At 57.3% G+C, this 13,809-nt stretch overlaps 1 protein-coding gene across 4 annotated transcripts in view; it reads right to left on the reverse strand.

The window, feature by feature from the left end:
- Nucleotides 1-13,809, reverse strand: part of LDB3 (LIM domain binding 3) — a 72,488-nt gene that overhangs the window by 55,043 nt on the left and 3,636 nt on the right. For 3 of the 4 annotated variants that reach the window (XM_011950408.1, XM_011950411.1, XM_011950409.1), the window contains 3 exons: nt 4,578-4,729; nt 3,958-4,033; nt 2,291-2,658 (listed from right to left, as the gene is read on the reverse strand). In XM_011950408.1, the coding sequence (XP_011805798.1) occupies nt 2,291-2,658; nt 3,958-4,033; nt 4,578-4,729 (596 nt within the window). The remainder of the gene's footprint in view (nt 1-2,290; nt 2,659-3,957; nt 4,034-4,577; nt 4,730-13,809) is intronic. The other variant, XM_011950410.1, reaches the window with a different exon arrangement.

Consider the following 13,809-nt stretch of genomic DNA (forward strand, 5'->3'; position numbering starts at 1 on the left):
GGATACGAGCTGCCAAGGAATTGCACTCCAAGCCGCCCACAGGAGAGAGCAGTGGAAGGGGCTTCCTTTTGGAGCCAGAGAGGACAGAGTTCAAGTCGTGACCCTGCCTCTTCCTAGCACTGTGTCTCCGGGCAAATTACCCACCTGTCCCAGCCTGTTTCCTAGTTCTAATTCTTGAGATGGTAGTGCCTACCACACCGGTGGGTTGTGCAGACTGAGCAGGTCCTGAGTCTAAGGTGCTTAGCGTGGCAGCAGTGTGCCATGGACAAGCACAGGGATTAGCCTTTGCTGACCCTGTTGCTGACCCACTTAGCATAGGTGGTGGCCTCAGGCCAGCAGAGGTTGCCCTAGGTCAGAGGCCAGCGCAGGTCAGAGGCTCCAGCCCTTCCTGCCGGCATTGCCCAGGACAGCAGCATCAGCTTTTACTTTGGATGAAGCACCCACTGCACACCCTCCCCTAGCCCACCATCCCTTGGAGGAAACGTCAGACTCTGCTGCTCTGAGCACCAAGTAATAATTTACACATTCATCAGGGTCTGGGCAGCCCCTGCACCAACAGCAGAGTCCCTTAGGCACTATGGGAAGCAGAGGTGGGCCTGGCCCCTCACTTCCCTGAGCAGGTAGACAAGTCCCCGTCTCAATGCAAAGTGGAGTCAGGCAGACCTGGGTGCCAGTTCTGTCTGCCACTTACTAGCTGTGTGACCTTGAGCAAATTACTTGCTCTCTCTGAGCATCTATTTTCCAGCTATAAGATGGCGAAAATCATGCCCACCTCTGGAGTTAGAGAGAGAGTTGTGTTAGAGAGAGTTGCTGAGAGATAAGGCATGTGGACTGTTAGCTGTCCATAGCCAGTGTGCAGGGTCACTATGGGGAGATAGTATCATCATTGCAGGTGGGTCTCCTGGGAGTCCCAGGCCACCAGAGGCTGACCTCCCTGCCTGAGGCCAGCCCCTGGAAAGGACCAGGAAGACCTACCAGTCCAACAAAGGTGGGACAAGGAGGCCATATCTGTTCTACTATTCCCTGAGTTTTCTGGCAAAAGTCCTTTGCTGGAGAACCTTGGGGGCATATATGACTCTGTCACCTTGGCTGGAAGCAAGCCATGCGGTGCCAGAGCTCAGCCTCACTGAGGATTCCAGAAACAGCTGGGGAGCTAGGGAGGCTGAGGGCCACAGGGAGCAGTGATCTGACGGGGCACAGGTACCTTCTGCTGCAAGGGCAAAGGCAAGGGCATGGGCTTGGGCCAGACTGACCGGATTCCTACTGTGACTCTTCTGGGTGGCTCCAGGCAGTGATGATACCAGGTGTCATGCAGTGAGTGGGTGACAGACAAAGCTCAGAGCTTTACAAGTCTTAGGTCCTTTATCCTCCCAATAACCCTGAGACATGGACAGTGTGATTCCTCCACAATTCGGAGGAGGAACTCTGAACCACTAGGCTCTACTGCCTTGACTCAGCCTGCCCTGCCTGGAGAGGGCTACACTAATTGCACAGGGTGGGAGAAGAAGTTAGGGTGAGAGAACAAGCGTGAAGGGCTTGGAGCTAACACAGGCCCAGTATGGGGACTCTGATCCCTTGGTCCCTTCCACAGTGTCCCAGTCCCATGTGCATTTAACTGCTGTGCTCCCAGAGTCCCACCAGCTAGACCTTGGGGGTGAGGCTGCTGTTCTCCCGCACAGTCCCTTTCTCCCTGGGGTGCTGCTTCCTCGCCACCCCACCCTGGCCAAGGTCACTCCTGCAAACCCGCTCCCTGCATGCCACTGCCAAAGAGTCTCTCCATACACAATTCAGGGGCTCCCTCCTCCAGGCAGCTTCCCAGACTATTCCTAGTCCCAGAGAACTCGCTTTTCCACCTCTCAGCTCCCCGCTGCTCCTGCCTCCTTCCCCCCCGAGGGGTGGGGACCGGTGCATAGCTCTTGAAGGAAGCAGGCTGTGCTGTGCTGTTCTGGGGGGCAGCCTAGTGAAAAAGTTTTGGAAGTCAGAGTCTCCTGCATTCAGGACTCGCTCGGCCACATAGTAGCTGGACAAACGGACTGTGACTTAACCTTCTCTGAGCCTCAGTTTCCTCCTCTGCAAAATCCGACATGTCATCCCAGCGTGGTTGGTCGTATAAATTGCTGGCATGCCCGGCTCACGGCAAACGCCACAGGATCATTGCTGGCCTCATGGGCTCGGGGCTGGCTGGATTGGGGCCAGTGCCTTGCTCTGACCACCTGACCAGGTCTCTGCCGAGCACCAAGGACCCAGGTGGCCCAGGCCACCCGTGGAGAGCTGCACGCCCGTTACCTACCCTCCTGGGAGTCCGACACCCGAGGCCTTCCCTCGGAGGCTCATCTGGTACATCTGAGCCATCTCCCTCAGGGTCTCTGCCGAGTACAGGCCAATGGGGTTGTTATATTGCCTCGGCTGGCTCGAGCCCGGCAGGGCTTTCGGGCCGAGTAGGTCCCGGGCCCCGTCCGGGCTGGTCTTGGCCCTCAGTCTGACCCACGGAGGGCCAGGGTCAGAGGCCTCGGCGAGTGAGGAGAAGGCAGAGGGCGGGGAGAAGGCAGGGCTAAAGGTAGGCCTGAGCTCCGGGGTGCCTGGGGTGCCTGGGCTGGCCCTCGCCTCAGGGCTGGGGCTGGGTGCCACCAGGCTGCCGTTCGTATCCAGAGCGGGGTCCTGGCACACGGCAGGCCATGCAGGGGAGAGAGAAGAGAGCAGTTAGAGGCTACACGCGTCCCAGCGCTCCTGCGCGGACCTGAAACAGATACGTTAGTGCGAGCCCCGCAGCCTGAAGCCCAGAGCATCTGCGTGCAGCACCTGGAGGGGAGGACGCTGGCGGAGGAGCAGGCAGGCACATGGCTCCTGGCCTGGCCTGAGGCTGGCATCCAACTAGGCAGAGTGCCAAGCCCTGCGCGGAAGCCAAGCCAAGCTTCCTACCCTCAGGGCCCGAGGAAGTGGGTATAGGGGTCAGGGGATGGCCCATTCTGTGTCTGTTCCCCCTGCCCCTGAGAGTGGCTATCCAGTGGGCACAGCCCAGACTCCTGCTCCACTGACCCCACACTGCCAGTGAGATGGGGTCCCTGGGCTGGCTGTGGGGCAGGTGGTAGGGAGGTGAGGAGGGAAGCCGAGGAAGTGGGTAGCTGACATTTGGGCCCCTCAGTCCACCTCTGTAACCATCTCCCAAGCAGCCCTCCACCCACTTTCCCAGTCTGTGACCTACTGCACCCCTGTCAGCCTCTTTTTCTCCCCTCTCCCTACTCCCCTGCCCAATCTGCCCCATTGGACAGTTGGGGTCACTATCAGCTCACATAGAGGGAGAAGTTGAGCAGGGAGCCCTTGGGGGTTGAGCTGCTTAGTGGGGCCTTGGGAAGGGCCCAGGCAGTGGTGAGGTCTGGAGCCAGGGCTTGGCCTCCCTTCTCCCCTGTGCCTGCCTCGAAGGCCATCACCAGCACATCCTAAGGGCTACAGGGGCATGAACTTGGGAGGGGCAGGTGGGGAAGTAGAAACCAGAGGGAGAGATCTGGGTAGGGGAAAGCCTGTAGCCAGCACGACCCTCCACACCTGGAGGTCCTCCTCAAGCTGGGCCTCAGCCGCAGCCACCCAGCCCTGGCCCCCTTGGCAAATGAGGATCAGAGCCTGGACGCTTGTCCCCTGCCTGGCCAGGAAGGTGACCCCTCTCCTGGGAGCACTGCTGCCCAAGCTAGCTTCTATCGGCCCAGCCGGGAGGCATAGCAGAGGTGACTTGCACCCAGGCAGGCATTCATTCCCACATCCAGTGTTCAAGAGGGGTTTGAAAGTCTCTCCCGAGGGGCTGCCTCACTTCCCCAGGGTCAGCTGCAGCAGGGACAGGGATGGGGCAGGGCTGATCCCATGGCCTCTTCCCAGTTGGGCCAGCCAAAGACCAGGCAGGCTGGCCAGGGCCAGGACTCCAGGAACCAGGGCTGAGTGGACCCCGCCGCCGCAGTCAGCACCTACCTTCTGGTGGGGGATCACTGGCAGAGGGGACTGGACTGGGGGTGCTGTCGTGGAGATGGGAATGGGACGCTTCGATCTGTAGAAACCAGAAATGAGACCAAGTGAGGAAGTTGCCCCTGGGGCCAGAAGCTCCTGCCTGGGCAGGGCTGGTGAGGAGAGAGAGACAGACAGGCAGCTGAGTCAGAGGGCTCCAGATCCACTGTCCACCCCACGGGCTGGATCTCCCCAAGAAGGCCCTGGGCCCGACAAGGATGGAGAAGTCATGGCCCCTGGGCACTTTGGCCAGCATCCATGGGCCCCTGCTATGTCACTGGGGGCTGCCTGGGCAAAGTGGAAGCAGGGAAGACCTGCCTTCCAGGACCAATGGCCCACATACGGGCAGCACTAGGACCACCCTCTCAGCCTTATCTGTAAAGTGAGGCAGTAATGTCTGCCTCTAGGTGCTTGACAGCGACTTGGGCCTGGTTGTTCCTCTGGCCCAGGGCTGTCCTTATCTTCCTGCACAGTTCTGTAGCCCAGGGCTAGGCCCACTCAATTGCTATGGGACTATCCCTCTTTTGGCCCCTGCCCCATGCCCACACCCAAGCCTCCGCCCCCTGCTCTGGAGAGCTCCCACCTACTTCTGCAGGGTGAGGCTCAAGTTGTAGCTGGCAGACTTGATCTTGTTCTGGGCTTCCAGGTGGGTCATGGTGTCTGTGTTGACGCCGTCAATGGCCACCACGAGGTCACCCTGGCTGAGCTGGGACTGGGCTGCCTTGCTGCCTGGTGTGATCTGATTGGATAGCAGAGGTGGGGGGTGATCATAAGGAAGGTGGTCCTGAGGAAGGGCCAGTCCTTGGGGGAAGGGTCACCCGGGAGTATTCAGCAGAAGCCGTCATTTTGTTTTTCATTCGCTACGGCCAGTACCAGCTGCTCACCAAGCCTAGTTCCTCTTTCCGGCACATGACTACCACATTGCTTAGAGCTTTGTGTCTGACTGCGGCCTTGGGACTAGCTCTGGCCCATGGAATGAGGGTGGAAGCAATGTGTGCCCCTTCCAGGTCTGTCCCTAGCAACCATCCTTGTGATCCTGCACACTCTCTGCTCGTTGACTGACTGAATGCAGGGCATGGTGAGGAGGAGAGATGGTTAGGGAACACTGTATTGGACATTGCATGAATGAGAAACTTTTGTCGTGCTGAGCCATTAAGGTTTGGAGGCTGCCTGACATGGTGGCTCATGCCTGTAATCCCAACATTTTGGGAGGCTGAGGTAGGAGAATTGCTTGAGGCCAGGAGTTTGAGGCCAGCCCAGATAACAGAGCCCAGACCCTGTTTCTACAAAAATAAAAATATTTGGCAGGGTGTGGTGGTGCATGGCTGTAGTTCTAGCTACTCAGGAGGCAGGTGAGAGGGTCACTCCAGCCTAGGAGTTTGAGGTTACAATGAGCTATGATTGCTCACCACTGAACTCCAGCATGGGTGACAGAGGGAGACCCTGTCTCTTAAAAGTTTGCAGGTGGCCGCCAGGCATGGTGGCTCACGCCTGTAATCCCAGCACTTTGGGAGGCCAAAGTGGGCGGATCACAAGGTCAGGAGTTTGAGACCAGCCTGGCCAATATGGTGAAACCTCATCCTATTAAAAATATAAAAATTAGCCAGGCATGGTGGTAGGCACCTGTAGTCCCAGCTACTTGGGAGGCTGGGGCAGGAGAATCGCTTGAACCCAGGAGGCAGAGCTTGCAGTGAGACGAGATCGCGCCACCGCACTCTAGCCTGCTCGACTAAGCAAGACTCTGTCTCAAAAAAAAAGAAAAAAAAAATTTGCAGGCAGCCAGGTGTGGTGGCTCATGCCTGTAATCCTGGCACTTTGGGAGGCTGAGGCAGGCAGATCACCTGAGGTCAGGAGTTCAAGATCAGCCTGGCTAACATGGTGAAACCCTGTCTGTACCAAAAATACAAAAGAATTAGCTAGACATGCTGGCATGTGCCCATAGTCCCAGCTACTCAGGAGGCTGAGGCAGGAGAATCACTTGAGCCCTTGATTGAACCCAGGAGGTAGAGGTTGCAGTGAGCTAAGATCATGCCACTGTACTCCAGCCTGGGTGACAGAACGAGACTCTGTCTTAAAAAAAAAAAAAAAATGCAGGCTATTTGTAACCTTGGTTAGCCTCTTATAACCCCTGCATCCTGCAAAGCTATGGAGCACTTTTCAGAATCCAGGAGAAAAGAGAGATGCAGGAGCTAAGATACAGCAGCATCCCAGAGACACTGCCAGGCTGAAAGGCAGGATAAATGCACCTACTCAAAAGCATCTTAGTGCACGGTGCTTTGTGCTACCTGGCAGATGTGGAGACGGTGAGGTAGCCGACAACCCTGCCTGGGTGAGCAAAATTGGCTGGGAAATGGGGCAGGGCTTAGGGTTCTGTAGTTGGTGTCATACCTCCAGAAGGCGGGGTGCAGGTTTGGGGGCCAGTTCCCAAACCCTGAGCCCCAATAACATCACAGAATGTTACATTCTGGAGGCCCCATCTTCAGTGTAACCACACAGAATGCACTGCAACTCCACCCTGGGAATTCCCCATGGGATCTCAGGAAGGCCACACCTCCTGGGACATTACTTGGGATGTCATGATGGCTCAGGCTGCACTCCTGGTGACATCATGCATGATGCCAAATTCTGCATACCTGGCCTCCAGTAATAGCACACTGAATGCTGTGGCAGCCCTGCACACAGTGATGTCACATGAGATGCAAAATTCCAGAGGGTCTAATGATGTCACCTAAAATGGCCTGATGGCTGGCCCCTAGTGACCTTAGCAGCCCCACCCCTACAGATACCTCATGGAATGCCAGAGACTCTGGCTGTCCCCCTGTGACATCATATGGAATGCGCTGGCCCCTGCTAGTATCACATAGAATGACTTTATGACCTGACTCCCACCACACCATGTTGGAAGTCCCCAACCCCCATGACATCATGAGGAGTGCCACGTGGGCCTGGCCTTCAGTGACATCACAGGAAAGAGGAGGCTCTGGACCCCATCCCCCCAAGCTGTGGCTGGAGGTGTTCCTTGGCTTTGCCTCCCAAACATGCCCACCAGCCAGTCCTCTGGGCCTCTCTGGGCACATCCCAGTCACTTTCCTGGCTATAACCCAAGGACCAAGCCAGCTCCTAGTGTTGGCAGAAGCTAGATTCAGGCCAAGGCCTGAGAACCATCCTAGAAGGAGCCCAGAGAGGCTCTGGGGACAGTCCCTTGCCCCAGGTGCCAAGCCTGGGTGGGCCTCTCGCCAGGCCCTGGGCTTACAGACATGGATGGAAGCTCCTGCCAGTCCCCTCACAGGGAAGCCCCTTCCAAACCAGGATGCTCTGCAGTCACCAGCCACCAGTGTCCAGCCCATTCCCAGATGGGCTCTGCAGATGCAGCCCAGGAACTGAGTTGTTTCTGCATGACCACATTACGGGTCACAGAAACACTGCCTTACACCACATGGGTGATAACAGCGAGACCAGGACAGCCCTCTCCAATGGCTGTGAACCTGCCATTTCAGCCCTAGGGGCTATGGTGCCCTTTTTTTTTTCTTTTCTTTTTTTTTTTGAGACAGGATCTCTCTGTGTTGCCTAGGCTGGAGATCTCGGCTCACTGCAACTTCTGCCTCCCGGGTTCAAGCAATTCTCCTGCCTCAGTCTCCCGAGTAGCTGGGACCACAAGCACACGCCACCACGCCCGGCTAATTTTTGTATTTTTAGTAGAAAGGGGGTTTTACCATGTTTGCCAGGCTGGTCTTCAACTCCTGACCTCAAGTGATTCTCCCACCTCAGTCTCCCAAAGTGCTGGCATTACAGACATGAGCCACCATACCCAGCCTGTGGTGCCCTCTTAAAATACTGACCACCTTGTGTCCACAGCGGCCCTTCCCCAGCCCTGGAATCTGCAGAGACAGGAAAGGACAATACAGAAACAGATGCCTGGACTGCCAGGAAGCCACAGCATCTGCTTTTGCAAAGTCCAGCCTGCCCTCCAGGCTCCACAGGGGCATCTTAGAGCTACTTGAGATTTCTTAAAATACACTTAGCCCTTACCCCCAAACTCATTGCCATAGCTTCTGTTAATGACAGGAGTGTGTTGCTGCCTTGAGTGTAGAGGTGAACAAAGGGTAAGAACCAACATCAGCATGGGAAAGCAAAACAGTTTTCTAGACTGAGAGGGGACTCCTGGGGGCAAGTTGAGCTGCCCAGCCAGGCCTGTCCTGCAGAAAATCGACTTTCCCTACTCTTCTATGTGATCCTCAACATTTTATTATAGACATTTTTACAGATTTCTAGGCAGAAAAAGTAGAAAACATTCTAAAGTGCACACCCGAACACCCACTACCATGGCTGTACCATAACATTTCACTCTTTGCTTTATCACACTCCATCCCTCCACATCCACCAGTCCATCTCATTCGCCAGGCATTTCAAAGAAAGCTGCAGGCACCAGCATACTTCTGTCCAGGGCGAATTTTGCAATGCCTATTCTGTCCCAGTGAACTGCCCATGGGACTCCCCCACAGCAGGACACTCCCACAGCAAGGCTCTCTCACGGCAGGGCACCCCCAAATGCTCACCTACAGAGAAGGGGTTGTTCCCCTGCAGGGCTGGGTCACTGCAGACCCCACGCAGGAGGGCCACGACCTTGGTCACAGAGGAGACACTGATAGGAAAGACGGGAGTTGTGTCCAGAAGATCATGATGACGGCATGAGCAAGGGCACCAGAATGACGTCCAAGAGAGGCGGGGGCCAGATCAGCAGGGCCCTCTGACTGTCCTCCCTCTGGAGGTGCCTCAGAGACATCTTTCTCCCACAGGCGTGGGCCAGCTGGCACCAGCCTTCCCCGCCAGGTCTCCTCACTTCCCCTCACCTGGACCTGCCTGGCTGTCCCTCATCCTCAGGCATGGGCTCGGGGGATGCTTGCTAGCAAGGGAGAGCTCAGCCTCCTGGGGTCTGGTCAGTAGCCAAGCCTCTGACCAGAGGGGAGTGGCTGAGCTGGATCCCCTGCCTGGCACCTCTCCCATGCAGCTGTGTCTGCTTGTCGGGGCTCAGCTGGCCTGGCCTTTGGCTGCCCCAAGCAGGGTCCAACATCCCTCAGGGTGGGGGCTGGGGGTGCTGATATCCTCCTCTAAGGAAGTGCTCCAGGCAGGATGGAGGCAGGCACCCTATGGATGACCAAGAGCCATCGGATGCCTTCACCCCACCGCAGGAGCAGCCTGCCTGGGTGGGTTGGAGGGGGGCACCCTCAGACCCTTTCCCAGAGCCCAGGGCTTATGGAGAGTGCACTCCATTCACTATGCTTCCGCGTCACTCTTGTCTGACTCCATCCTCCTCTTTCCTTTCTGTGTTTCAGAAAGGGCCCGAAGCACCCAAATCCTTGGAGCTGCGGTTTTTTTCTTTTTAATCTTTCTATCCGCCTTTGAGCATTTAAATGCCTCCCTTGAATGAGCGTTTCATTCCCACTTCACATTTCAGTCTTCTCCAGCCAATGGGGCCCTCTAAACCCTGGAAATCCAACCCTGGGCACAGCTTAGAATGGCCTCAGGGTGGAGCACCAAGCTCCTGTCTCCAAAGCCCCCAAGAAAGGCTGCAGGTATTTGGAGGCCAAGATCAGCCCCCTGTCCCTAGGAGCCCTTCCGCCTTGCTGGGCCAAGGTCTTAGGGTACCCCCAAGGGCAGCCCAGGCAGAGCTGGTGCCAGAGCCACCTGTGAGTGCTGGGGGCTGGGGGCAGGGAGGCAGCAAAGGAGGAGCACAGGTGCCAGTATGGGCTGGGCCCCTGGCTTCGGTGCCAGCCTCCAAGCCCTCCAGTGTCAAAAGAGAGACAATGCCTTTCTCGGGATTCTTTTGAGGATTATGTCGTTAAACAGGGGATTATGTAAGGAGGGTGCAGAGCTAAGAGAGTTTCAGGAAAACTCTCAATCCAGGGAGGCACAATGCTGACCCCATCCACTACCCCCAGAAGGTGCAAGCCTGGCTGGCTGCATCCCTGGGTTCCACAGGAAACAAGATCCACAGCTGGCAGAGGGTGGGGCTTGAGGGGCCAGCCCTGGCTGACCAGTTCTGAGCCAGCCTGCTGGCCCTAGAGGGGCCTGGGTGTCGGGGGGAGGAGACGAAAGTTCTGTACAGGGTCCAGGGGAAAGAAGGCGCCAGTGAGGCTTCAGACGCACCCATGCCATCGGCTCCTATTTCCCCAGTTCTCTGGCAGCAGAGAGAGCAGCTGGGCTCTGCAGACGTTTCTGGCCATCATTCACTCGCAGTGTTCAAACCAGGCAGGCCCCTGCCTTCCTCCCCTTCTAGATCTGCCAGTGTAGATGTGGTGGGTGGAGGCTGGGGCAGGCGGCAGATAAGTAGGAAGGGTTCAGCAGCTCCCCCTCCCCACACTCCCAGGCTGCCTGCTTGGGTTGGGGCGGGTGGGGCAAAGTGCATTTTCATTGTATGATTAAATTACTGTCTTGCCCTGCTCTGCTGCCTTCCCATCTGGCCTCCCTGGGGTTCTGCTCATGCTCACCCTCTCACTGGAACCTTCTGTCTCCCCATGGTCCCACTTCCCAACTCCACCCTGGCTGATAAATAAGCGGGAGTCTCCTCAATGCTCAAAAAGCCTCTCCCTGCCTGCCTGGGTGACTCCAACTGGCTCCTGTCATGTCCCCTTTCTGCACCTCCAGACTCCTCCAGGAAGTGACCCACACATCCTGCCCCCAATGCCACTGCCTCCCACCTGCTCACACACAGCCATCTGCCTTTGGCCCCACTATTGCACGCATATCAATGACCTTCTGTGTCCCAAGCCAGGGGTCACTGCCCCCCTCTAACTGACCACACCTCCCCTGGCTTCCCTCAAGTGTCTCTTGAGTCTCTCCTGCCTCTCTTCCTCCTGTCCAGGTCCACAGTTGCATTTGTGGCTTGGGTGTGGCCAGTAAAATACCCTCAGGGGCACTGGCTCTCAGGGGCCCCCAGCAAGGCCCATTCTTGCCTCCAAGGATGGTTCCTGGGAGAGGTGGAGCCTGGTCCCAAAGGGGTGCCAAAGCTGTGTTTGAGGGCAGGAGGGCTCGGCGTGGGGGAGGGTCTTTGCAGTCAGGGGCAGCCTCTGGATGAGAGGGGATGATGTAGAAAGGGAAGGAGACTCAGGGAATTGGGGAGCTATCCCCCAGCAGGGCCTGGCCTAGTCTTTCTCAGACAGCCCTGAAGTCCTGACACTGGCTACCCCACAATGCCTGTAGCCCCGGAGCCCTGGGGCTGCTCATGCAGCTGCTCTTGCATGGTGTCCTGGCCTGGAGGCCTCCAAGGGTCCCACTCATTCCCCAGAACCCAGCCAGCCTCATGTCCTGTCCTTTTGGATCCCTCACAGAGTTAGATGCAGTTCTGAGCAGCAGGGAGGACCTGGCCTGGGGGACCTCTAAGAATACATTCCCCAGCTGTGAGCCTCCGAGCCTCTGGCTGCTTATCTTCCCCTGCTGATAGATGGATGTTGCCGGGGAGGCCCCTGCCAGCCCCACAGAAGCCCTTGGAGGCTTGCCTGACCTTCAGTGCAGCTATAAACAGCATGGCCTGTCAGCACTGCTAAGAGCTGCCCAAGAAACAGCACTGCGTGCTCCAGCGGCCCCGAAATTCCAGGCATTGCTGGCACAGCTACCCCAGAATAGTCTCAGCCTGTCCCCCTTCCTCTCCCCAGAGACCTTCTGTCCTCAGCATGTTCCCACCACAGCTGGGAGAGTCTGATAAATAACTGGAACCGAAACCCACAGAGGAGGAGAGGCCTCTGGGCTGGTGCTCCAGGTGAGCCTGCAGGCGGGGTGGCTGAGACCCTAGGGACAGAGGGCTTCCAGCAGAGAGGCAGGCCCCTCCTGGGCCCAGGCTCAGCCCCCCAACTCCACCAGTCTCACAACCTGTTCCGGTAGACAACAGGTGGAAAGTTTTCATAAATGCCTGTTAGAAAGAGCTCCCACAGGTGTGGAAGGCATTATTTATTTATTGATGTATTTTTGAGATGGAGTCTCACTCTGTGAGGCTGGCCTCCCCTGTGGTTCTGCTCATGCTCACCCTCTCACTGGAACCTTCTGTCTTCCCATGGTCCCACTCCCCAACTCCACCCTGGCCGATAAATAAACGGGAGTCTCCTCAATGTTCAAAAAGCCTCTCCCTGCCTGCCTGGGTGGCTCCAACTGGCTGTGCCTCCCCGGATTGGGAGTTTTCCTGACTCCCCAGACTGGAGTGCAGTGACACGATCTCAGCTCACTGCAACCTCCGCCTCCTGGGTTCAAGCTATTCTCCTGCCTCAGCCTCCTGAGTAGCTGGGATTACAGGCATGTGCCACCACACCTGGCTAATTTTTGTATTTTTAGTAGAGACAGGGTTTCACCATGTTGGCCAGGCTGGTCTCCAACTCTTGACCTCAAGTGGTCTGCCCCCTTGGCCTCCCAAAGTGCTAGGATTACAGACACGAGCCACCACGCTCGGCCTACTATCCCCATTTTAAGGGTGAGAAAAACTGAGGCTGAGCAGGTAAACCGACTTCTGAGGCGACACAGCTGAGAGCAGCAGAGCCTAACAAAGCATACTCCTCTTCCCCAAGGTGGGGGCATGAGAGGCGTGAAGAGGCGGGACCCCAGACCATGGTCCCAGCCTCTGGCCAGCTGCCGGGGCAGAGTCTGGGCTGGGCCTTTGGAGCTGCTCCCTCTCTGGGCTTCTGCCCCCTCCCCACTTCCTGGAGAACTGGCTGGGGTGGGATGAAAGGGCAGCTCATGTTGCAGGCCCAGCCACACCTGTCCAGGATAAATAAAGGCATTTCCCCGCCACCCTCCACTCCCAGTCTCCCTCTTGAATCCCCTTCTCTGTGAGTCCACAAGAGGAGACCCTCTGAAGGGAGGCCTTGAGGGGCTGCTGCTACCCCAAGGTTGCTGCCATGGACCCCTGGGAGCCACCACCCAGCCTGCAGGTGGTCTGTGTCCTTCCAGGAGGAGCTGCAGCACACACCTGCAGCTGAGAGGGGACAGGTCTCCCCAGTGCCTCTCTAGTAGTCCCAGTCAGAGGGGTGAGCAGGCCAGCATGGGAGTTGGGGTGAGAGGACACAGGAGATCCACCCATGGCCATCCCTGTCCTGTGAGCAAACTCGAGCCTCAGTTTGCCAGGCTCTGAAGTGACGTAACGATCCCAGCCTCGCCTGCCTGCCCACCCCACAGGGTCACACACTCTTGCCTACGGTGCCCTATGACACAGGCTCAGGTCCTGGCTGGGGTGGGAGTGGAGTTCCTCCAGAGAGCTCTGGCCATGCCTCCCCTGTAGGGGGATGTCCCTGGTGCAGAAGGACCCTGTGAGCCCCAGCAGTAAATCCTACAGCCCTGGTGGGATGGCAGGGCTGTGTCCACAAGGCCTGCCCTGCCAGCAGCCCGGAACCAGGACACAAGCCCAGGCTATCAGCAGCCCACCACCAAAATTTCTCAAGAGGTTCCATGCCCTGGGAAGGGCTCTAGTTCCCAGTCCAGCCTGCTCCACAGCTCAGGTGATTTGGGGCATGCCCCTAAAGGAAGCTGAGAGGCCATCATGCCCATCCCCCAGTGCCCTGCATGAGCTTCGGGTTCTATTTTTAAAAGTCCCCCCAGTCATTGGATCCAGTACATCCCTGTATACCCCCTCCCCGGAGTAAGGACATTCCTCCTGCTATCTAGCTTAAGGCCTCTGGGCTGCCATTTAAGCCCCTGGCTGGCTGGGGCCAGGTGGCACATAGACCCTGGGTGAAGTCATTGGCTATCCTGAGTGCCAGTGAGCCCAGTGGCCAATTTGCACCCATAGGGATAGGGCAGTGAGCACCAGCAGGAGGCCTGGAGATGGTGGAGCTGGGG

Source organism: Colobus angolensis, unplaced genomic scaffold, assembly GCF_000951035.1.
Source record: "Colobus angolensis palliatus isolate OR3802 unplaced genomic scaffold, Cang.pa_1.0 Scaffold307, whole genome shotgun sequence".
Taxonomy (NCBI): Eukaryota; Metazoa; Chordata; class Mammalia; order Primates; family Cercopithecidae; genus Colobus; species Colobus angolensis.